This window comes from Panthera pardus, unplaced genomic scaffold (genome assembly GCF_024362965.1).
Source record: "Panthera pardus isolate Hobbes unplaced genomic scaffold, ASM2436296v1 HiC_scaffold_12, whole genome shotgun sequence".
NCBI classification, from domain to species: domain Eukaryota; kingdom Metazoa; phylum Chordata; class Mammalia; order Carnivora; family Felidae; genus Panthera; species Panthera pardus.
The window spans coordinates 37732258-37752580 of NW_026526677.1; the positions used below are offsets into that span (position 1 = coordinate 37732258).

Here is a 20323-nt window from a genome sequence, read left to right on the forward strand (position 1 = left end):
AGTTAAGCATCCGACTTTGAGGTCATGATCTCTTAATTCATCAGGTAAAGCCCTGGGTCGGGCTCTGTGCTGAGAGCTCAGAGCCTGGAGCCTACTTCGGATTCTGTGTCTCCCTCTCTCTCTTTCTCGAAAATAAATAAACATTTAAAAAAAGGTCCATAAAATATGCAATTCAGCTCTTGCTTTACAAAGAGTTGAAAAATTATAGCATTACTTGTCACAAATGTTCAAGTCTTAAAACCAAGTTTTGTTTTGTTTGTTTTAATTTTAACTTTGCATTTTTTCCTTCCAAGATTTTATTTAAATTAAAGCTAGTTAAGATATGGTGGAATATTGGTTTCAGGAGTAGAATCCAGTGATGAATCACTTACAGATGATACTCAGTCCCTATCCCACCAAGTGCCCTTCTTAATGTCCATCATCCACTTAGTCCATCCCTCAACCACCTCCCCTCCAGCAGCCCTGTTGTCTACATTCAAGAGTCTCTGATGGTTTGCCTCCCTCTCAGTTTTTATCTTACTTTCCCTTCTCTTCCCCTATGTTCATCTGTTGTGTTTCCTAAATAGTACATGAGTGAAATCATATGATATTTATCTTTCTCTGACTGACTTATTTTAAAGTCCCCCTTACAGGAATCTCTTAAGGAAGCAAAGAAGATAGTTTTCTCTGTCTCAGAAAATCACATTAAAAACAAAACAAAACAAAACTGGAGGGCCTGAGTGGCTCAGTTGGTTACGCGTCCAACTTCGGTTCAGGTCATGACCTCACAGTCCGTGAGTTCAAGCCCTACATCAGGCTCGGTGCTGACAGCTCAGAGCCTGGAGCCTGCTTCGGATTCTATGTCTCCCTTTCTATCTGCCCCTCTCCTGCTCATGCTATGTCTCTCTCTCTGTCTATCAAAAATGAATAAATGTTAAAAAAAAAACAGATTAATCTTCGTAATTCATATAGAGCTCAGGTTACTAAATCTGTGAAGCCTTTCCGCAGTTTCCAAGGTAGATAGATATGATCCTTTTGGCTTCTAATAGCATGCTGTATATAAATCTATTACATCACTTAATATTAAATTACAACTTCCATGCATGCTCAGAAAAAAGGCAACTCGGAACATAAAGGTACAAACTTAATTTCCTAATATTTAAATATTTTCTCATATTCAATACTAATTTTATTGAACCTCATATTCTTCAGTTTTCAAAATTCCTAATCTCTTCTAATTACATAGGCATCTTTATGCTTATACCATTTTTCATTATTTTCACTGATTATAAACATTTTACACTGTTGTTTTCTCTTGTTCTGCTCCTCAAATCACTACAAACTTGAAATTAAATTATAATCCCATCTTCTTCCCTTGTTAATTTGCCACTCACAACTTCCTTAGCTTCACTTACACTTAGGATACATGAACTCATTTTTTCTTTTTTCTTTTTGTTTGCTGAAAAATATAGCATAATATAGCAATACTGCATAACATCAAACTCTTTTAATAAAGGATAAAAATATTTGATTTTGTGGAATTTACTATTTACCATATCTATTTCCAATTGATGCTTTAAAGATTACAAAACCAATATTTTTTTGAAGTTAAGACATCAATATTACTGCTACAGATTTAACCTAAAATTGTTTGGGAATTCATAAAGAAACTGAATATTTCAACAACCTATTTTTTTTTTAATTTTTTGTTTTTAAAGTTTATTTATTTTTGAGACAGAGAGAGACAGAGCATGAACGGGGGAGGGGCAGAGAGAGAGGGAGACACAAAATCGGAAGCAGCCTCCAGACTCTGAGCCATCAGCCCAGAGCCCGACGCGGGGCTTGAACTCATGGACCACGAGATCGTGACCTGAGCTGAAGTCGGAGCTTAACCGACTGAGCCACCCAGGCGCCCCACAACAACCTATTTTTAAAGAACTACATTTTTCTTCCTTTCAAATATCAAGAATCTCATTCCTTGAGAATGAAAAAAAAAAAGGCTTCAAGAACTCTAGACCTTTATTTGTATTAAAAAATTCTTTAAAATTTATAGAAATTTTCAGATGAGAATTTATTATATATGGAGTCATAGAAATTATTTTACTAAACCATGGATTTGGGAAGCTTAACAATCAGATTAACAACTAAACCATCTCTTAAGAGTGTAAAAAAGCAAAAGACATATCTTAGATGTATATTATGGTAAAAATGTACACAGTATTGAAATAACATTTAAGGGGCGCCTGGGTGGCTCAGTCGGTTAAGTGTCCGACTTCAGCTCAGGTCATGACCTCACAGTCTGTGAGCTGAGCCCCGCGTCGGGCTCCGTGCTGACAGCTCGGAGCCTGGAGCCTGCTTCCGATTCTGTGTCTCCCTCTCTCTCCGCCCCTCCCCTGCTCACACTCTGTCTCTGTCTCTCTCTCTCAAAAATAAATAAACATTAAAAAAATTTTTGAAATAACATTTAAGATGTTAAATTATCTCACTATTCATAACGATTAAATGAGAGAAATCTAATAACATGAGACACTCTATAAAGACTCAAATATAAAGGGAACTCTTTTTTTAAGTACTTATTTTTAGAAAAATGTGCCTTATATTCACACTTAGGGCATTTCTTAACCTGTTTTACTTACTAGACTTTGAACACATCTGTGGCCCCATATCATCTAAATAGCACATGACAGGTAGAAGACATTCATTGTGAGATTTTGTGAGAAAGCATTGGTCTAATATTGGATTCCCAAGACTTAGTCTGAGACACAGCAAATAATCAAAAGAATGATGATAAAATTTAACTGAATATAGACTTGAGGAATGAACAAACAAATGCAAACATTTGATCTAAAGTGATTCATTAAAAAAAATTAAAATACAGTGATTCATTTTTATAGTGAGTTAATGAACATCTGAGACACTTAGCTGTTACATTTAATAGCATTTTAATAGCACCATTGTATTTACCGTAAATCTACTTATATTCTAAGCTATTTACTATATAGCTACATATCAAGTATTAAGCCACTCAAAACAGGGGTTATCGAAAGAAAAAATATAGAGAGCTCTTAAATTGGCAAGATAAAATAGGATTGGAGGGCATATAAAAATAAAGACTGGGGGTGCCTCGGTGGCTCTAGTCAGTAAAGCGTACGACCTCAGCTCAGGTCATGATCTCATGGTTTGTGAGTTCAAGCCCCACATCAGGCTCTGTGCTGACAGCTCAGAGCCTGGAGCCTGCTTTGGATCCTGTGTCTCTCCCTCTCTCTGCCCCTCCCATGCTCATGTTCTGTCTCTGTCTCTCAATAACAAATAAATGTTACCAAAAAATTAAAATTGAAGACTGATAATCCAATGATAGCAACCTTGGTATTCCCATTGTTTTCTTTGAAAATATAATCTAATATGACAAAATGGTAAGTCCCCAAAAGACAGCAAAACTATTTACAAATATTTCAATATGGAACTTAAGTTTCGTGTAGAGGTAACATGGAATATGTGAAATCCAGAAAATCAGACTCCTAAATTCTAAATCTCTCCCTAGAGGCACCTGGGTGGCTCAGTTGGTTAAGCGTCTGACTCTTGATTTCAGCTCAGGTCATGATCAAGCCTTGCTCTGGGCTCTTCACGGACAGCATGGAGCCTGCTACCCTGCTGAATACCTGCTGAAATACCCCTTGGGATTTTCTCTCTCTCTCTCTCTCTCTCTCTCTCTCTCTCTCTCTCCCCCTCCCTCCTTCCTTCTCTTCCCCTCCCCCACTTAAGTGCATGTGCAAGCACTCTCTCAAACCTTTAAATAAATAAATAAATAAACAAACAAATAGACAATCTCTTTCTAGCCATCCGAAGTCATTATTTCTTTTTTTTCCCTAATCTTCCACATCCAGTCATCTACAAAGTGCAATAAATTTTGCCACAAAAATCTTTTTTTAATCCATAGTCTCCCTTATTTTCTATTAGCAATACCTTGGATATGATTGTCAGTACCTGTCACTGAAAATTTGTAATAGCCTCCTTACTTCCCTGACTTCAGTCTTGCATCCCTCTCAACTGTCTCCTTATTTCCAATGTAGTGATGGTCTTAAAGCAAAAAACTGAACCTGCCCTCTTCCTCCTTCAACGGTTTCATCCCTTCTTTTAGCAGTGTCCTGCATGACGTTGCTGATAAACATTCAGTTTCACCTGCCTCTACTCCTACACGAAGAACTAAATGTGCAATGTTCTTTCTTAGCCCAGCACTCTGTACTTCTCTCTGTCTGAGACATTCTTACCCCCACTTGCTTACTTAGCAACTTGCTACTTACCTTTCAAGAGGCAGCTCAAGAATCAGTGCTGTGAAATTTTCCCTGAGCTTGTCATAAAAGTGGGTGCTTTTTCCTCTATGCTGTTCTTCCATGAGTATCATTCTGTTATAATTATACGTTTCTGTGTCTTCCTGGGAATATATTCATATTAGGAAATGATGTTCTGATTATCTTTGTAGCCCTACTCTCTTGCTTGATATCCAGTGATGTTTAATAAATGCTCACTAAGGGAATTTGTGTGGAGCACCTGGGTGGCTCAGTCAATTAAGTGTATGACTCTTGATTTCGGTTCAGGTCATGATCTCACAGTTCATGGGTTCAAGCTCCGTGCTGATGGTACAGAGTCTGCCTGGGATTCTCTCCCTCTCTTTGCCCCTCTCCTGCTCTCTCTTTCTCAAAAATAGTAACTTAAAAAATTAAAGGAATTTGTGCATTGTAATCATGCATCTATGGACAATTCCTTTCTCTTCTTAAGGATGTTTTTATTTTTATCCTCTTGCTATCAAGTGCCAACAAATCTCTAAAACTTTTCCTAAAAACCATAAAGTCAACAAGGAGAGGAAATAAAACCACACCTGATATAGGCCTTCAGCATCATGACAAAGAACACCATGATCATCAAATTACCTATAGGTAAAAAAATAAACCCGTATCCAACAGACCACCTGCCACTTGCTGCCACAAATCTGAAGCACCAAAGAGCAGTGAAGATGATGCTTAGGAAATTCTAATTAAAAAAAAAAAAATGTAAAGTAAGGTGGAGACATTAGACAAATACACACAAAATCACTCGCTGGGGGGAAAAAACTAAATCAACACTGAACCTATCTGCGACACGGCAATTCATAGTCCTGGGCAAAAGGAGGGGATCTGAAAATAAGCAACAGTTGGAAGAGTCCGTCTCAGAGAAGTGATATTTGGGGGTAATAATCAGCTATAAAGGGTGGTACTTCTTAAAGGTGTTGCAGTAAAGAGAAAGAAAATAAGAGAGGTAGTTAGGATCCTGTAGAAATGAGAGAAATAGCACATGGCAAGCACATACCATCACCCATAAAAGAAACGCATGGAATAGGAAAGAACTAGGAGAAGAGTGCCCTCTAATGCTAGAAACTCTTTATGTGCGTTAAATATAGACAGACAAAAGCAGACCATAGCCATACAAATCTATGTTACAAAAACTGAAAATGTTAAACAAATAACTTCAGCTAATGAATATTCTCCCAAAAGAACAAAAGAAATAGTGTAATAAAGCACTACAAACTGAATTAAAATGTCCTCAAATAAATATTTGAAGATATAAGAAAATACCAGAAATAGAAAATTAACAGTGGGAGGAAATGGAATAGAGGAAACTCCATAAAGAGAGGAAAAAGTAAAATCATATACTGTAATATCACAATTGATGCTGAAATTATGAGGTATTCAAGAGAGAGAAGAAAGGGAGGGTTCAGTGAAAATCTAATAAAGGATGATAAGAAAAACAGGAAACCTTTCAAAAGTATGAAAATAACACACAGAAGTAAACAGAATCTCAGAGAAATTACTTGGTATGAAGACAGGCAAAAAAAGACCAAACATACAACGAATTGGAATCCAAAGAAAATTAAAATACTTGAAAAGAACTAACGTTTTAGAACTATAACCCAAGAACATTTTCCAGAAACACACACACAAACACACACAAAAAAACAAAAATAGAAGGTACGCATTAAAGGATCCAGGAGGAACCAGGAAAAACTGACTTAGAATAATCAACTCCAAAACATAATGTGTTAAAACAATCAAACTTTAAAACAAACAAGCAAAAGGGGTGCCTGGTGGCTCAGTTGGTTGAGCGTCCAACTTCAGCTCAGGTCATGATCTCACGGTTTGTGAGTTCAAGCGCCGCATCGGGCTCTGTGCTGACAGCTCAGGGCATGGTCGGATTCTGTGTCTCCCTCTCTCCCTGCCCCTCCCCTGCTCACACTCTGTCTCTGTCTCTGTCTCTCTCTCAAGAATAAAGAAACATTAAAAAAAAAAAAAAAAGAAACTCTCGAAGCCTCCTAGCAAAATGATAAAGCAATGGACAAGGCCAAAATAATGTTCTACTTATGAGGACACACTGGAAACATTCCACAAGGCAAGGACACCCACTATCCATTACTATTTAAGATGTCCTGGAATTACTAGCCAATGCAACTGAACAAAAGAAAATAACTGGAGACCTAAGAATTGGTAAAGAAAAAGTCAACTCCTTCTACTTAAAAATGACATGGCAGGGTGCCTGGGTGGCTCAATCAGTTAAGTGTCCAAGTATTGATTTTGACTCAGGTCATGATCTCAAGGTTCTGAGATCAAGCCAGAGTCAAGCTCTGAGATGGATGTGAGTGGAGCCTACTTTAGATTCTCTCTTTCCCTCTCCTTCCTCCCCTCCTCCACTCACTCTCACACGTGCTGTCTTTCTCTCTCTCTCTCTCTCAAAAAAAATGAAATGGTAATATACCTGGATAACCTTAAAGAATCAATGATAAAACTAGTTCAATGAAAAATTAAGGCATCAGAATATAAAATTATGATGCAAAAATTATAGCATTCAATATATAAATAATAACAAGTTAAAAGATATATTACAAGAGAATACATAATTTATAAAGCAACAAAAGTATAGAATACTTCAGATTAAATTTAGGAAAGTTTCCTAATGTATACAAAGAAAAGTCTGTAACACTCTTGAAAAACCCAAAAGTAGGTTTGGACAAAGACCTATCTTTTCCTTCACATGGCTTTTCCTTGGTTAAAATGACTGAATTATCACCAAGCTATCAGGCCAGTCTAAGTTAAACTATAAACTTCATGTGATCCCTTATAAATACCAGTGATCTTTTTCTTTTTAGTAAGCACTAGACAAGTTGATAATAAAGTTTATATGGAGGAATAAACATGCAGACTGTACAAAGAAACACTGAGAGTAAAAGCCATGATGAGGTTTATTAGCCCAAACAGACTTTAAAACATACTCAAAGACACCACATAGTAAAACATACTACAGCCAAAGTGCTATAATTAAAACAGCCTGGTACTGATGCATGAGTAGTTAGCTAGATCAAAGGAATAAAATAGGACATTCAGATAAACTCAACTGCATATAGAAATCTAGTATAAGATGAAGGGAGTACCAGGGTGCCTGGGTGGTTCAGTTGGTTAAGCATCCAACTCTTTTTTTTTTTTTTTTTAATGTTATTTATTTTTGAAAGAGAGACAGAGCACTAGTCAGGGAAGGGCAAAGAGAGAGGAAGACAGAATTCAAAGCAGGCTCTAGACTCTGAGTTGTCAGTACAGAGCCTGACTCGGGGCTCAAACTCACAAGCTGTGAGATCATGACCTGAGCCAAAGTCAGATGCTTGATTTTGGCTCAAGTTGTGATCTCATGGTTTGTGAGTACGAGCCCCAAGTCAGGCTCCACGCAGACAACCCAGAGCCTGCTTAGGATCTCTCTCTCCCTCTATCTGCCCCTCCCTCTCTCTCGCTCTCAAAATAAATAATTTTTTTTTAAAAGAAACTTGAAGATACGTGGCACCTGGTGACTCGGTTGAGCGTCGGACTTCTGCTCAGGTCATGATCTCACAATTCGTGAGTTTGAGCCCACTGCCATCAGCACAGAGCCTGCTTTGTGTCCTCTGTCCTCCTCTCTCTCTGTGCCCCTCCCCCTCTCACACTCGCTCTCAAAAATAAATCAAACATTATTAAAAAAAACCTTGAAGATATAGGTCATACCTCAAATTACTGCAACATCAATAAACTTAATAAATGGTGTTGGGACAAGTAGATAAAATTAGATATACTCCTCACAAAATATGTAAGAATAAATTTTAAATGGATCAGGAATCTAAACATTAAAATTGAAACTATTCAAGTAAAACAAATGTAGGTGAAATCCTCTATATCTTGAGTGTATAGAAAGGCATTCTGTCTCTAAAAATCCAAATGTAATAAAAATTTTGATAAACTTGACTTCATGAAAAAATGAGAAAATACTTCTACATAGCAAGAACCAAACAAAGTTAAAAAAAAACCCATAAGCAAAGTCAAAATGCAAATGGAAAACTTGAAGAAAATACTAAGAATACATACTACAGATAAAGGGTAATAAAACCTCAGTATATTAAAAACTTAAAAACATTGAGAAAGAAGGCAAAAATCCTATAGAAAAAATAGACAAAAGATATGAATATACTATTCATTTAAAAAGCTACAAAAATATCCCTTAACATACAAAACGATGTTCAATTGTGTACATAATAAGGGAAGTACAGATTAAAGCTACACTAAAACACTGCTTCTCACCAGTCAGCTGGCAAGAATTAGAAAACTTAATCGTGCACTCTGCACTTCCATATACTGTTGGTGGGAATTCCCAATGGTCCAGTCCCAGTGAAGGGAAATTTGGTGATATGTAACACAACTACATACGCACTTACCCTGCAACCCAACAATCTCATACATACGGATTTACCCTGAAAACACACTCTCAACAATACAAAAATACACAGGTACATTTTTACTCACGGAAACACTTTGTAATCATGAAATCCGGGAGGCTACCTAAATGTCCAAGTACACATAATGGTGTACCAGAAAGCCGAAAAATGGATGAGGGTGGCTCAATGAATGCATATGGATTGATCTTCAGACTGTATTAAGTGAAAATAGCAAATTGCTGAAGAGTCTGTATAGAATGCCACTTAAAAATGAAAAAGAAAGTTCAGAAAATACATATATCTGCTTTTCATAAAGATAAATCAGAAAATGGAGAAGTTGGCCAGTTATAAGGGATAATATATAAGAAAAGAGGGCAAGGAATGGGATGAAAGGGATCAGAGATAGAGTGCCACTTCCCTGGGTTTTCACTAAAACTGAAAACAAACTGAAATAAATCTTACGTGTGAAGTGAGTGGGGTAGAGTTCTGGCGAGGAAAAAGGAGCAATGTTATAAAGACATAGGATCCAGCTCCCAGGGCTCCTGATGGAAGTTGGGTAAAAGGATGCTGAGTGACAACAATTAGACAAGGAAGGAGTAATACAGTTGGAAACTCACATTGCAACCAAAACAGTGAATATTGGTTCAGGTGAGAACCGTTCTATATGCTGTGTCTAGGGAGAAATTTTAATGAGTAGCCAAACTTCCCACAGATTGTTTATTATTAAGCAGAGTGAAAACAGTGGAGAAATCAAACAAGATTTGTAGCTGGATAATCAAAATTCATATAAAAAATGAGGGACTTATTAGAAGCAATGAAGAAAACATAAACTATAGAGTTGAGAAACAGGATCACACTTTGGATGACCAAAGTTGTCATAAACAACCCGGGGCTCCACGGAGCTGATTGCCATCTCAGAAGAGGCTGTTCATAGCCGGCTGTTGGTGTCTCTAAAGTCACGGGAGGGGGCCCATGGGGCTGGGACCCAGGTCTCTGAGAAGGAGGTCCTGGCAGGCTCGTGCAGGGACCTCAGAGCAGGTCGGACCGGGTGGGGTCTGCAAGGGTCGGGAAAACTGTACGCGGCGTGCAGCCTCAGCAACAGGAAGGCACTGCCCCATCCAGGACTAGGAGCGTTGTTGGGGAATCGCTCGCTCACAGGAAGCAAACGGGAAACCCACAAAAAACAAAGGAAACAGATCCTTGTTTCCTCCTCCAGTGCTTCCTGCTGGCAGAGTCCCAGTGAGCCAAGTGGCAACGCATACTCGTGATTTTGAGAGTTCCAGTCTCAATTTCATGAAGCAGCTGAGGAACCACAGCTTAAGGACTGGTACACCGTATCAATGAGATCATGTCGCGTTCGTTGACGAATCCACTATTCAACTGCCACTTCCTACCTGTACAACTGCAGGCCTTGGCCCCCCGTCTCCCGCGTCATTTCCTTTCCGGCGTCCCTGGAGTCCCCCAGATATGTCTCACATATACTGGGAATATCTTTGGGGGTCAGCGTCCAACACCATTTCCAGGCCACTGTGCTGGACTCCAGCTCCTCCAGGCCAACGGGGCTCATCTCTCCAAGGAGGAATCCACCAAACCCTAGCTCACCCTCTATCCCAGAAAGTTAATCCTTTAAGAGGAGTGGTGTTTCTTTCTTTTTGTTTTTTAATCAAATTGATTGGGGTGCATACACCTAAGCGCATAATTTGGTAAGTTCAGACGCATGCGCTCAGGTAACCACCACCAGAGTCAACACATAGAGCGTTTCCATCATCTCAGATGATGGAACCTAAGGTTCCCTTAGGGTCCTTTGCAGTTAACCCTTTCCCCAAACCCCAGATCTGGGCAACCACTACTGTCATTTAGGTCCCTATAGTTTTGCCTCTTCCAGAATGTTTTATAAATGGAAACCTAAGACTATGCAGCCTTCCATGGCCTGCTTCTTTTCCTTAGCGTAATGCTTTTAAGATTCATCCTTTGATGTTGCATCTATCTGTAATTTCTCTCAGAGGAAAAAAACAAAAAAACAACAAACCATTGTATGAATATATGATAATTTGTTTATCCATTTACCCATTGGCAGCCTTTGGTTGTTTCCAGTTTTTTCTTACTCTGCAATAATCTGCTATAAACATTCAATCGGTGGTGTTTCTGTGGACATATACGCTCCATTTTTTCGTGGGCAAAGACTTAGTAGCGGAATTGCCTGGTCATACACAAAGTGTGTATTTAACTTGATGAGAAAGTGTCAAATTTTTTTATACAGTTGCTACTCCATTTGGCATTCTAGCAGCACTTTGAGTCTTCAAGTTGTTCCACACCCCTGTCAGCTCTTATTGTTGCCAATCTTTTAGATTTTAGCTATTATAGTGGGTGGTGTGGTGGTATCTCAATGGCAAACATTTTAACTCTTATTCCTCTAGTGAATACAGATGTTATGCATCTTTTGATGTACTAATTGGCCATCCATAAATATCTTTCTTTGGTGCAGTATCTGTTATAATCTTTTGTCCATTTTTAAAGATTTTGTCTCATTATTGAATTCTAAGAGTTCCTTCAATATTCTAGATGTCCTTTACTAATAGGTGTGTTGCAAGTATTTTCTCCAGTCTGTGGTTTGCCTTTTTATTTTTAGAACGGTGTCTTTTAGAGAGCACACATTTTCAATGTTAATTAAATCCGATTTATGAATTTTTAAATTTGGCTTTTTATGTCTTTTGTGAAAAGTCCATGCCTAATCTCAGGCCATATGAATTTTTCTCCTAAATATTCTTCTAGAAGTTTTGTATTTTTAGCCCTTACACTAAGTTCCCTGATCCATTCAAGTTAGTTTAAATTTCTGTATAGGAAAGGATCAAGATTCATGTTTTGCATGTGGCCAACTTCGGCTCAGGTCATGATTTCACTGCTCCTGAGTTCAAGCCCCGTGTTGGGCTCTGGGCTGACAGCTCAGAGCGTGGAGCCTGCTTCGGATTCTGTATCTCCGTCTCTCTCTGCCCCTTTCCCAAACCTGCTCTCTCTCTCTCTCAAAATTAAATAAACAATAAAAAATTTTAAAATAAATAAATAAAAATATTATTTCACTATTGAATCAGAAAAGGCAGTATAACTTGCTACAAATTATAAGTTATTATAAGAAAATGAAAAACTAAAAAGTTCTTAAATTTCAGCTAGACACTGTCATCTGATTAAATACTTGAGCTTCCACTTTGTTGTAAAAGGAAATTATCAAGGGCTAACGAAGTATTACAGCTACATTGGCACTGACCCAAGATGTAATGTGTTTGTGCGTATCTAGGGTTATAAATACAAACCTTTGGGGAATACTCATAGCAGAAACACCTGTTGATAGTTTTAAAATGTCAAATGAATACATATTTTAAATATATTTTGAACAATGTAAAACTATGTAAACCTTCATTCTGATGACTTTGCTTCTTTGAAAATATGCTATGAAAACATCCTCCAAGGGCACAATGTCTGCAAACTGTTCTTAGCAACACGTTTGTAACAGTGAAAAATCTGGGACAACCTGTTTTTCAATAAAAAACCAGATAAATGAATTATGCAAAATTTACAATATGGCACTCTGTGTTCTCTTAAAAAGCATGAGATAGAACTGTGTGTATTCACAGGAGGAGTACCAATAATATATTATTTAGTGCAAACAGAAAATTGCAGCTGAAAGGTAAATAAAGATGTCATTGTTTTTTCTAAGGAAAAAATATGATTGTGTATGCATTTTATTGTGCACATAAAAATAGAACTGAATGGATATACCAAATCAACAGCAGTCACTTCTGCAAAGTTCAATAGAGGTAGAATTTCACTTAAAACTCTGCACATCTTGGGGTGCCTGGGTGGCTCAGTCAATTGAGTATCCGACTCTTGGTTTTGGTTCAGGTCATGATCTCGCAGTTCGTGGGCTTGAGCCCTGCATGGAGCTCTGTGCTGGCAGTGGAGAGCCTGCTTGGGATTTTCTCTCTGCCTCTCTCTCTGAAACTACCCTGCTTATGCTCGCACACATCTGCATGCACGGTCTCTCAAAATTAAACTTAAAAAAAAAAGCTTTGCACATCTGTTTATTATTTGAATTTTTGATAAACGTGTGCTACTTTCATCATTAAAAAAATGAAATGACCATTATTCAAAATAATTAAAACATCCATCGAATAAAGAGTTCAGACAATGATTTACCAAAAGTACCAGCTTATATATGCTATCTGCCTTTCATTTATTCTTAAAAATTTCCCTTCTTATTTGCCTTAAACAAACCTGTTGAGATCATCGTTCACTTGTTTGGATGTATGCATCCAAATCAGTCTCATAAAAAGGATACTGTGATGTTGTGCAAACACAGTACTACAAATATAAATCACTGAGTAAAAAACAGGGTCTGTAACAACCAGGGGTCTAATCTGATCGTTCCTTTACTGAAATCATAGCAGGAGTCTCCTAACATCCTGTATGTATGTAGTATTGTTATCGTGCAAAGCAGGAACTTGCTACTGCAGTCTTCTTGCTTAGGCAATGAAACTGTCTAAAGAATTGAGGTCACAGGACAAACGCCTTCCCAGATCTCTGAGATCTACACATGCACACACACACAGACGTCCATACACAACCTTTCTGCTATCTTCTAAATTCCTGAACTCAGAGAAAAACAAAACAAAACAAAGCTAATACATATTAAGCACTAAGTGCTACCCCTGTGCTAAAAAATATACATTATCTCATTTTATTATTAAGTAGCCTCATAAGGAAAGCACCACTGTTATTCCCATTTTACTGATGAGCCTCACAGAAGTTAAATAATTTGACCAACTTGGATCTGAACCCAGCCCACCCCACACACCAAGGCCCAACCTCTTAACTACTGAGCTACTTCTGTATGGTGATGAAGCACATTCCGACAGTATTCTGCTCACAAATGAATGACTAAGTGATAGTGTGGGTACAAAACTGGGGACATGTGACATGTGGTGGGTGAAAACAGTGGTGAAAAGAATGGAATATGATACCACTGTGAATAAAAATCACATCATGAAGTTTTAATCCGTTTGATAGTGTTTAATAAGGAACTTACCTAATCAAATCTAAAGGCTGCTCCTTGTAAAAATAGGAAAACCGAGCCCAATTCTGGCAAAGTGTGTACCTCTCGTTGACAGGGTTAGGAGGTTCTGATGGCTTCCAATATTGACCCTACAAGATAGTCAAAATGAAAGTACTTGAATGACAAAGCAAAAGATGAGGGTGAAGCAAATAAACACTGTTTTATAAGAAGTTTAGTGAATGAAGCAAATGTTCTCTTTAGCTTTTAGATTTGGATTTTCATATCCCATTGATGTGCAATTATCTCCCCAAAACTACAATAAACGATGACACAAGGGATTCATTAAATTCTCGCACCCAGTTATTTAAAAATACAAGTTAAAGTCTGAACCTTTGGCTTTCCTCAAGCTGTTCTTTCACGTCGAAAGCCCTTTCTTTACTCAAATTATACTAGAATAGTCACAGCTCAGGGATTAATATAACTACGTAACTGGCTGGGACATTAGAAATAGGCTAACACTTTTACTTCACATATAGAAAAATTAGACCCAAGCAACGTCCAGTGAATGATCCAAAGTCATCCTGCTATGACAGGAATCTCCTCCAGAAAACTCATCTGGTCCTGTCAATCACTGCCACCATTTCCCAGAAAACTTGAAATATGTATCATAAACTTTACACCAAAGAACCTCAGTATTGTTTCATGCCTAAGATTTTCCCCATTGTTACCTACTGAATAGCTTTATTAATACCCCTTCACAACAGAGCAGAATACTAGTGCTGTCTACACATGGCAGTTCAACACATTCTTTCAACTGCTGGTCCAGACAAATGAACTGCTACAGACAGCATGAATGAATATCCAATCTAAATTAAGCACATGTGAAAATCTCTATGTGATAAGATAGAAGATTTTCTATCACGTAGATTCCGTCTTGTTTTCTTCTTCTGTCACTAATCCTACTGAATCTTGAGAAACAAAATAATAAAAAGGCAGCCTATTTGGGTATCTTGAAAAACCATTCTTTAAAGCACATAAGGGAAAATCTAGCACCTAAACTTACATTCAGGATAGAAAACAAAGAAAAAAAAGTAGAATTAATGGTAAGTTACATCTATCACTAACAGCTAAGGTTTCTTTTTTTTTTTTTTTAATTTATTTTTGGGACAGAGAGAGACAGAGCACGAACGGGGGAGGGGCAGAGAGAGAGGGAGACACAGAATCGGAAACAGGCTCCAGGCTCCGAGCCATCAGCCCAGAGCCTGACGCGGGGCTCGAACTCAGGGACCGCGAGATCGTGACCTGGCTGAAGTCGGACGCTTAACCGACTGCGCCACCCAGGCGCCCCAACAGCTAAGGTTTCCAGTGATCATAAAGCACCCTGCTTGCTGGAAGGCTTGATTTATGGATTAAAGTTGCTGCTGACTGAGGATATTAGTTTGGTTTAATGACCTGGTAATAGTAAAAAGAGAATGAATGCCCTAAAAAGAAATAATTCTCAAAATCTTCAAAAGGACTTTTTTTCTGTGAAAACTGACAGAGAATGCATTGTGAAGTGTTTTATTAACCCACTATATATATCTCTCTCTACTAAATGGCCATGACATTATTTTGAATCTATAATCACCTAGAAATTCTTTTGCCCAAGGGGAAAAAAATGTGTGTACAGGGAGAGGGAGAGTTGGGGAAGGAGGATGATTTCTCTAACACTTAAATTAAATTCACCTGAATTGATACTCCTGTTAAACACTGCCACCCATTTAGGGCACCTGGATGGCTTAGTCAGAGAAGCAGCTGACTTCGGCTGAGGTCGTGATCTCACGGTTTGTGGGTTTGGGCCCCATGTCAGGGTCTGTGCTGACAGCTTGGAACCTGGAGCCTGCTTTGGATTCTGTCTCCCTCTCTCTCTGCCCCTCCCCCACTTGCACTTTGTCTCTCTTTCTCTCTCTTAAAAATAAACATTAAAATAATAATAATAATAATAAAAACCTGTCACCTATTTAGGAAAATTCTGCTTAATCAGCTTGACAGTTGTTGAAGAGACCCAGTTCATTAAAAGGCATCTCACCTTACAGAGAAATCATTTGTGAAAGGAAGAATCTAATCGATGTAGCAAACTTCACTGTCTTATTTTAACAAATTGTCACAGCCACCCCAATCTTCAGCAATCAGTTTCCAGCTGTCCAGAAGCAAGACCCTCCAACAGCAAGATTACAATTTGCTGAAGGCTCAGATGATGGTTAGCATTTTTAGCAATAAATTGTTTTTTTAATTAAGGTGTACATTGTTCTTTTTTAGACATAATGCTATTGCACACTTAACAGACTACAGTATTGTGTAAACAATTTTATATATGCAGTGGGAAACCAAAAAACTCATGTCTCAAAAAAACAAGACATGAGGGGCACCTAGGTGGCTCAGTTGGTTAAGCATCCGACTTCGGCTCAGGTCATGATCTCGTGGTCTGTGGGTTTAAGCCCTGCATCGAGCTCTGTGCGGACAGCTCAGAGCCTGGAGCCTGCTTTGGATTCTGTGTCTCCCTCTCTCTCTGCCCCTCCCTCACTCGCACTCAGTCTCTCTCTCACTCTCTCAAAAATAAATAATCATCAAAAAAATTTTTTTAAATAAATAAGAAACATGAAATATACAAATGTTGTTGGAAAAATGGTACCAATGGACTTCTTCAACACAGTGTTGCCACAAACCTTTAATTTGTAAAAACACACACACACACACACAAGAAAATGTCTGTCATTAAAATCAATTATGTATCTAATAAATGAACACATTAATGCACATAATTCAAGTCCTTTATGGATTAAAAACTTTATAAATTAGAAAAGATCTGATGGATTCAGATAGAAATTTCCACATATTCTGTAATGTTCTTTTAATAAAACCACTATTTTCAATATGAGTTCTAAAGAAAATTCACACACAAATGTAATGTTTTTTAAAATAAATTTCCATTAAAACCTCAATGTAAAGATGTATAAACTATGTGCTTCAGCATAGCTGTTAAAGTTCTCAGCTTGGAACTAGGGAGTTTGAGGGATTTTCCCAACATGAGAAAGAATTAAGTAACCTGTCTTAAAGAGGAAGCAAAGGGAAGATTCTCTCTCGCAACAAGGCAACCTCTGAATGTGGGAGAGGAAAAATGGATTCAGGATTTCAAAACCAAGCTTATACTTACATCATGGAGTGGATAGGCAGATGAATAGGTATTAGAAGTTAGCAGTCTTTCAATCCCAAACTTTTTCTTCCCATCTTCTACGCCAAAAGGACACCGTGAGAGAATATAATAAACCTATGATATAATTTGAAGTAAGCATTAGACAACACATTTCTGAACTTTATGCTTTCCACATTTTGTTTCCATCACAATTTAACAATGTCCAACTTTGTCTGAATGTAGACACAGGCTCTGAACCTTCCCTTTGTTGTCTGAAGGAAGATGTAGAAGGTGGGGTGGTGTAGTTTGCACACACAAACTCTGCCCCTCCCCTTCCCCACCATGCATGTGTGCGCTCTGTCTCAAAATAAATAAACATTAAAAACAAAAAGCAAGAGGGGGAGGAAAACTATTGCAAGAGCAATATCTGCAGACATCTGAAAAGTCAGGCAGAAAGCGTCTTTTCATTCATTCATTCATTCATTTGGGAGAGGCAAGGCAGTTTCAGAGAGCATCTTTCTTTGTGTTAAGGCAGGACTGTTACACCTGCCAGGGTCGGCTTGGGTTAAAGGTACATCAAAGCTTAGGGTCCTGTGGGAGGCAAGTTTAATCAAAATTTGGTCAGTTTAGCTAACAAATACTTTGATGGGTCAGTGCAGATAAATAGTTCAGCTAGCCATTTATCCAACAAAGAGCAGGCATGTGGAAGGCCTGTGTCTGACTCTTATTACCACAAACTAATAACAAAAGGGAGAAATTACAAGGCTAGGTGTGAATCTAAATTTCCCTGGAGCCACAAGGGAAAGGGATTTCCTCCATCTCTCTCTTCTTAGAGTATTTCTTTAGAGAACTTATAAATTTTTTCTCCTTCCCTTTGAGATTTATATAAATCTGTAAAAATCTACTAGATAAGCCTCTTGACAGTTTTACAATGCAGGAGTGTGTTTCTTAAGTTTTCTAGGACCCATCTCTTCTAAATGTAAACATCAAGAAAGACAGCATCACTACCTCCCTGTCTCTATGGCAGTGTAGCCCGGGCAACTGGCTCCAACTTGTAACTACTCGCTTGCCATAGAGATTATGAGAAGCTTAATTTTTTTTCTTGGTATAAAGACAACTAACACAAATGGACACGCCAATGACCAGGAGAATTTAGGATGAACTATGTGGCAAATGGTGCTCTCAAGTCAAATTGGGAGATGGGGGTGGTGGTTATCTATGAATATTCTTTAAGTCATGTGGTGAAGGGTAATCCTTTACAGTTTCCCAGAATGAGAAGAGTGGGCGATTTCTGTAACTGTCCCTGTTTTCCACGACTACAGAACTCAAGTAAAGTTCAACATTGCCAGTATCGATGCAAGAATGGACAAAAAAGATCAAAGCTGCAGAACACGGCCCAGAAGTAGGCCTATGAATGTATAGATACATGAGTTATGACAAAGGTAAAACTGAAAAATAGTGAAAAGTTGAATGTTTTCAATAATTGTTGCAAACCGATGACCACATATATGGTGGGAAAACTGCACCATGCACAAAAATTAATTCCAGGTGGACAGTAGTCCTCAATGTGGAAAGTAAAGTAATACAACTTCAAAAAAATAATATAGGAAATTAACTTCATGGTCTTGGTGGTAGTTAAAGATTAAGAGCATGATTCATAAAGTAAAGGCTTGAGAAATTGGACTACATTAAAATTAAAAACATCTGTTGAGCAAAAGAAACCATTAGAAAAAGGAAGCAAGAAGTAGGAAAAGATCAGTAAACATATATAATGAACAAAGGGCTCATAAAAGGAATATATAAACAATTCCTACCAATCAACAAGTAAAGAAAAGACCTAATTGAAAAACAGACAAAAGACTTTAGCAGGGACTTCATAAAAGTGCATATCTAAATAAGCAATAAACATATACAAGGAGAATCAATCCCATTTATATGAGTGAAAGGCAAATTAAAACCATAATGACGGAGGCACCTGGGTAGCTCGGTTGAGCGTCGACTTTTGATGTCAGCTCAGGTAATGATCTCAGGGACATGAGATTGAGCACAGCGTTGGGTTCTGCACTGAGTGTGGAGCCTGCTTAAGATTCTCTCTCCCTCTGTTCCTCTCCCCCACTCACGTGCTCACTCGCTCTCTCTCAACAAAACAACCATCATGACACATACACAAATAAATTTCAAGACCAAGTAATGAAAATGAATGCACAATAACTCACATAAGAGCTAAATTAATCACACAAATAAATGTTAAGCCAAAGAAGCCATACTCAAAAAAGAATATATACGGCATGATTCCGTTTTTGTGAAGTGTAAAAACAGTGTAATCTTTGCTGTTGGAAGTTAAAGCCCACCTCTACTGAGGATGATGGAATAGTGATTGGAAGGAGGCAGCAGGGTCTCTGGGGGGCTAGCAAAGTCTTCTCCTTGATATGGGTGGTGGTTACATGGCCGTATTTGTTTTGTGTTGTTTCAGTGTGCTGTACATTTATGACTTGTGGGCCTATCTCTATTCATGTTATGCTACAATTACAAAAGAAAGAAAAAGAAAGCTTTGTAAATACTAGTGTCAAGAATGCTATGGAGCACTGAGCACTCCATCTGTTGTTACTAGGACCCTAAATTAGTACATCTTTTTGTCAAGAGTGATAGTGTAATATAAATATTTTTTAATGTTTATCTTTTTTATTTTGAGAGAGAGAGAGAGAGAGAGAGCGAGCAGGGGAAGGGCAGAGAGAGGAAGAGAGAGAATCCCAAGTAGGCTCCTTGCTGTCAACACAGAGCCTAATGCAGGGCTTTGATCCCATAAACCATGAGATTATGACTTGAGCTGAAATCAAGAGTCATGTGCTTAACTGACTGAGCCACCCAGGCACCCCATGTAATATAAAATTTTAAATTATTAAATTATTAAAATTGTTGTGTTTTAATGTTGAATTAATCTAAGGTATTGGCACTCTTTACACAGAAGCAGTAAAAATAAATGGATACTAGTATTTCTATACTTAATCTAGTTCCTAATTTGGTCTGGTTCACTGGCCTTTTGGTAGCTACTTTTTAACGTAGTAAGTCTATCTAAAGTACTTTACAATTTGCAGAGTGCTTCACACACATTCTTTCATTTGGTTTTGATAGAAATCCCAGTGTTGACCATCATTATCTCTGTTTTAAGAGAGGTTGTTTTATTTAGAGAGCAGCAGAGTTATGACTTGAAACCAGGTCTTCTGATTCCATGTCATAGGCTCTTTACTCCCTTTTTAGAGATTGCCCCTTAGGTTGTAGTTGTGGTGGTGGTGGTGGGTTTTTATTGCTGGGAAGAAAAGGGAGAACATTTTTAGTTTGTAGGTTCATATTTTTATATGCAAATTCT

General features: G+C 37.9%; 1 protein-coding gene across 7 annotated transcripts in view; it reads right to left on the minus strand.

Annotated features, from left to right (window-relative positions):
* Positions 1-20323, minus strand: part of ANO5 (anoctamin 5) — an 88071-nt gene that overhangs the window by 34911 nt on the left and 32837 nt on the right. For all 7 annotated transcript variants that reach the window (XM_019456543.2, XM_019456544.2, XM_019456542.2 and 4 more), the window contains 2 exons: positions 16978-17091; positions 13818-13933 (listed from right to left, as the gene is read on the minus strand). In XM_019456543.2, coding sequence (XP_019312088.1) covers positions 13818-13933; positions 16978-17091 — 230 coding nt within the window. The remainder of the gene's footprint in view (positions 1-13817; positions 13934-16977; positions 17092-20323) is intronic.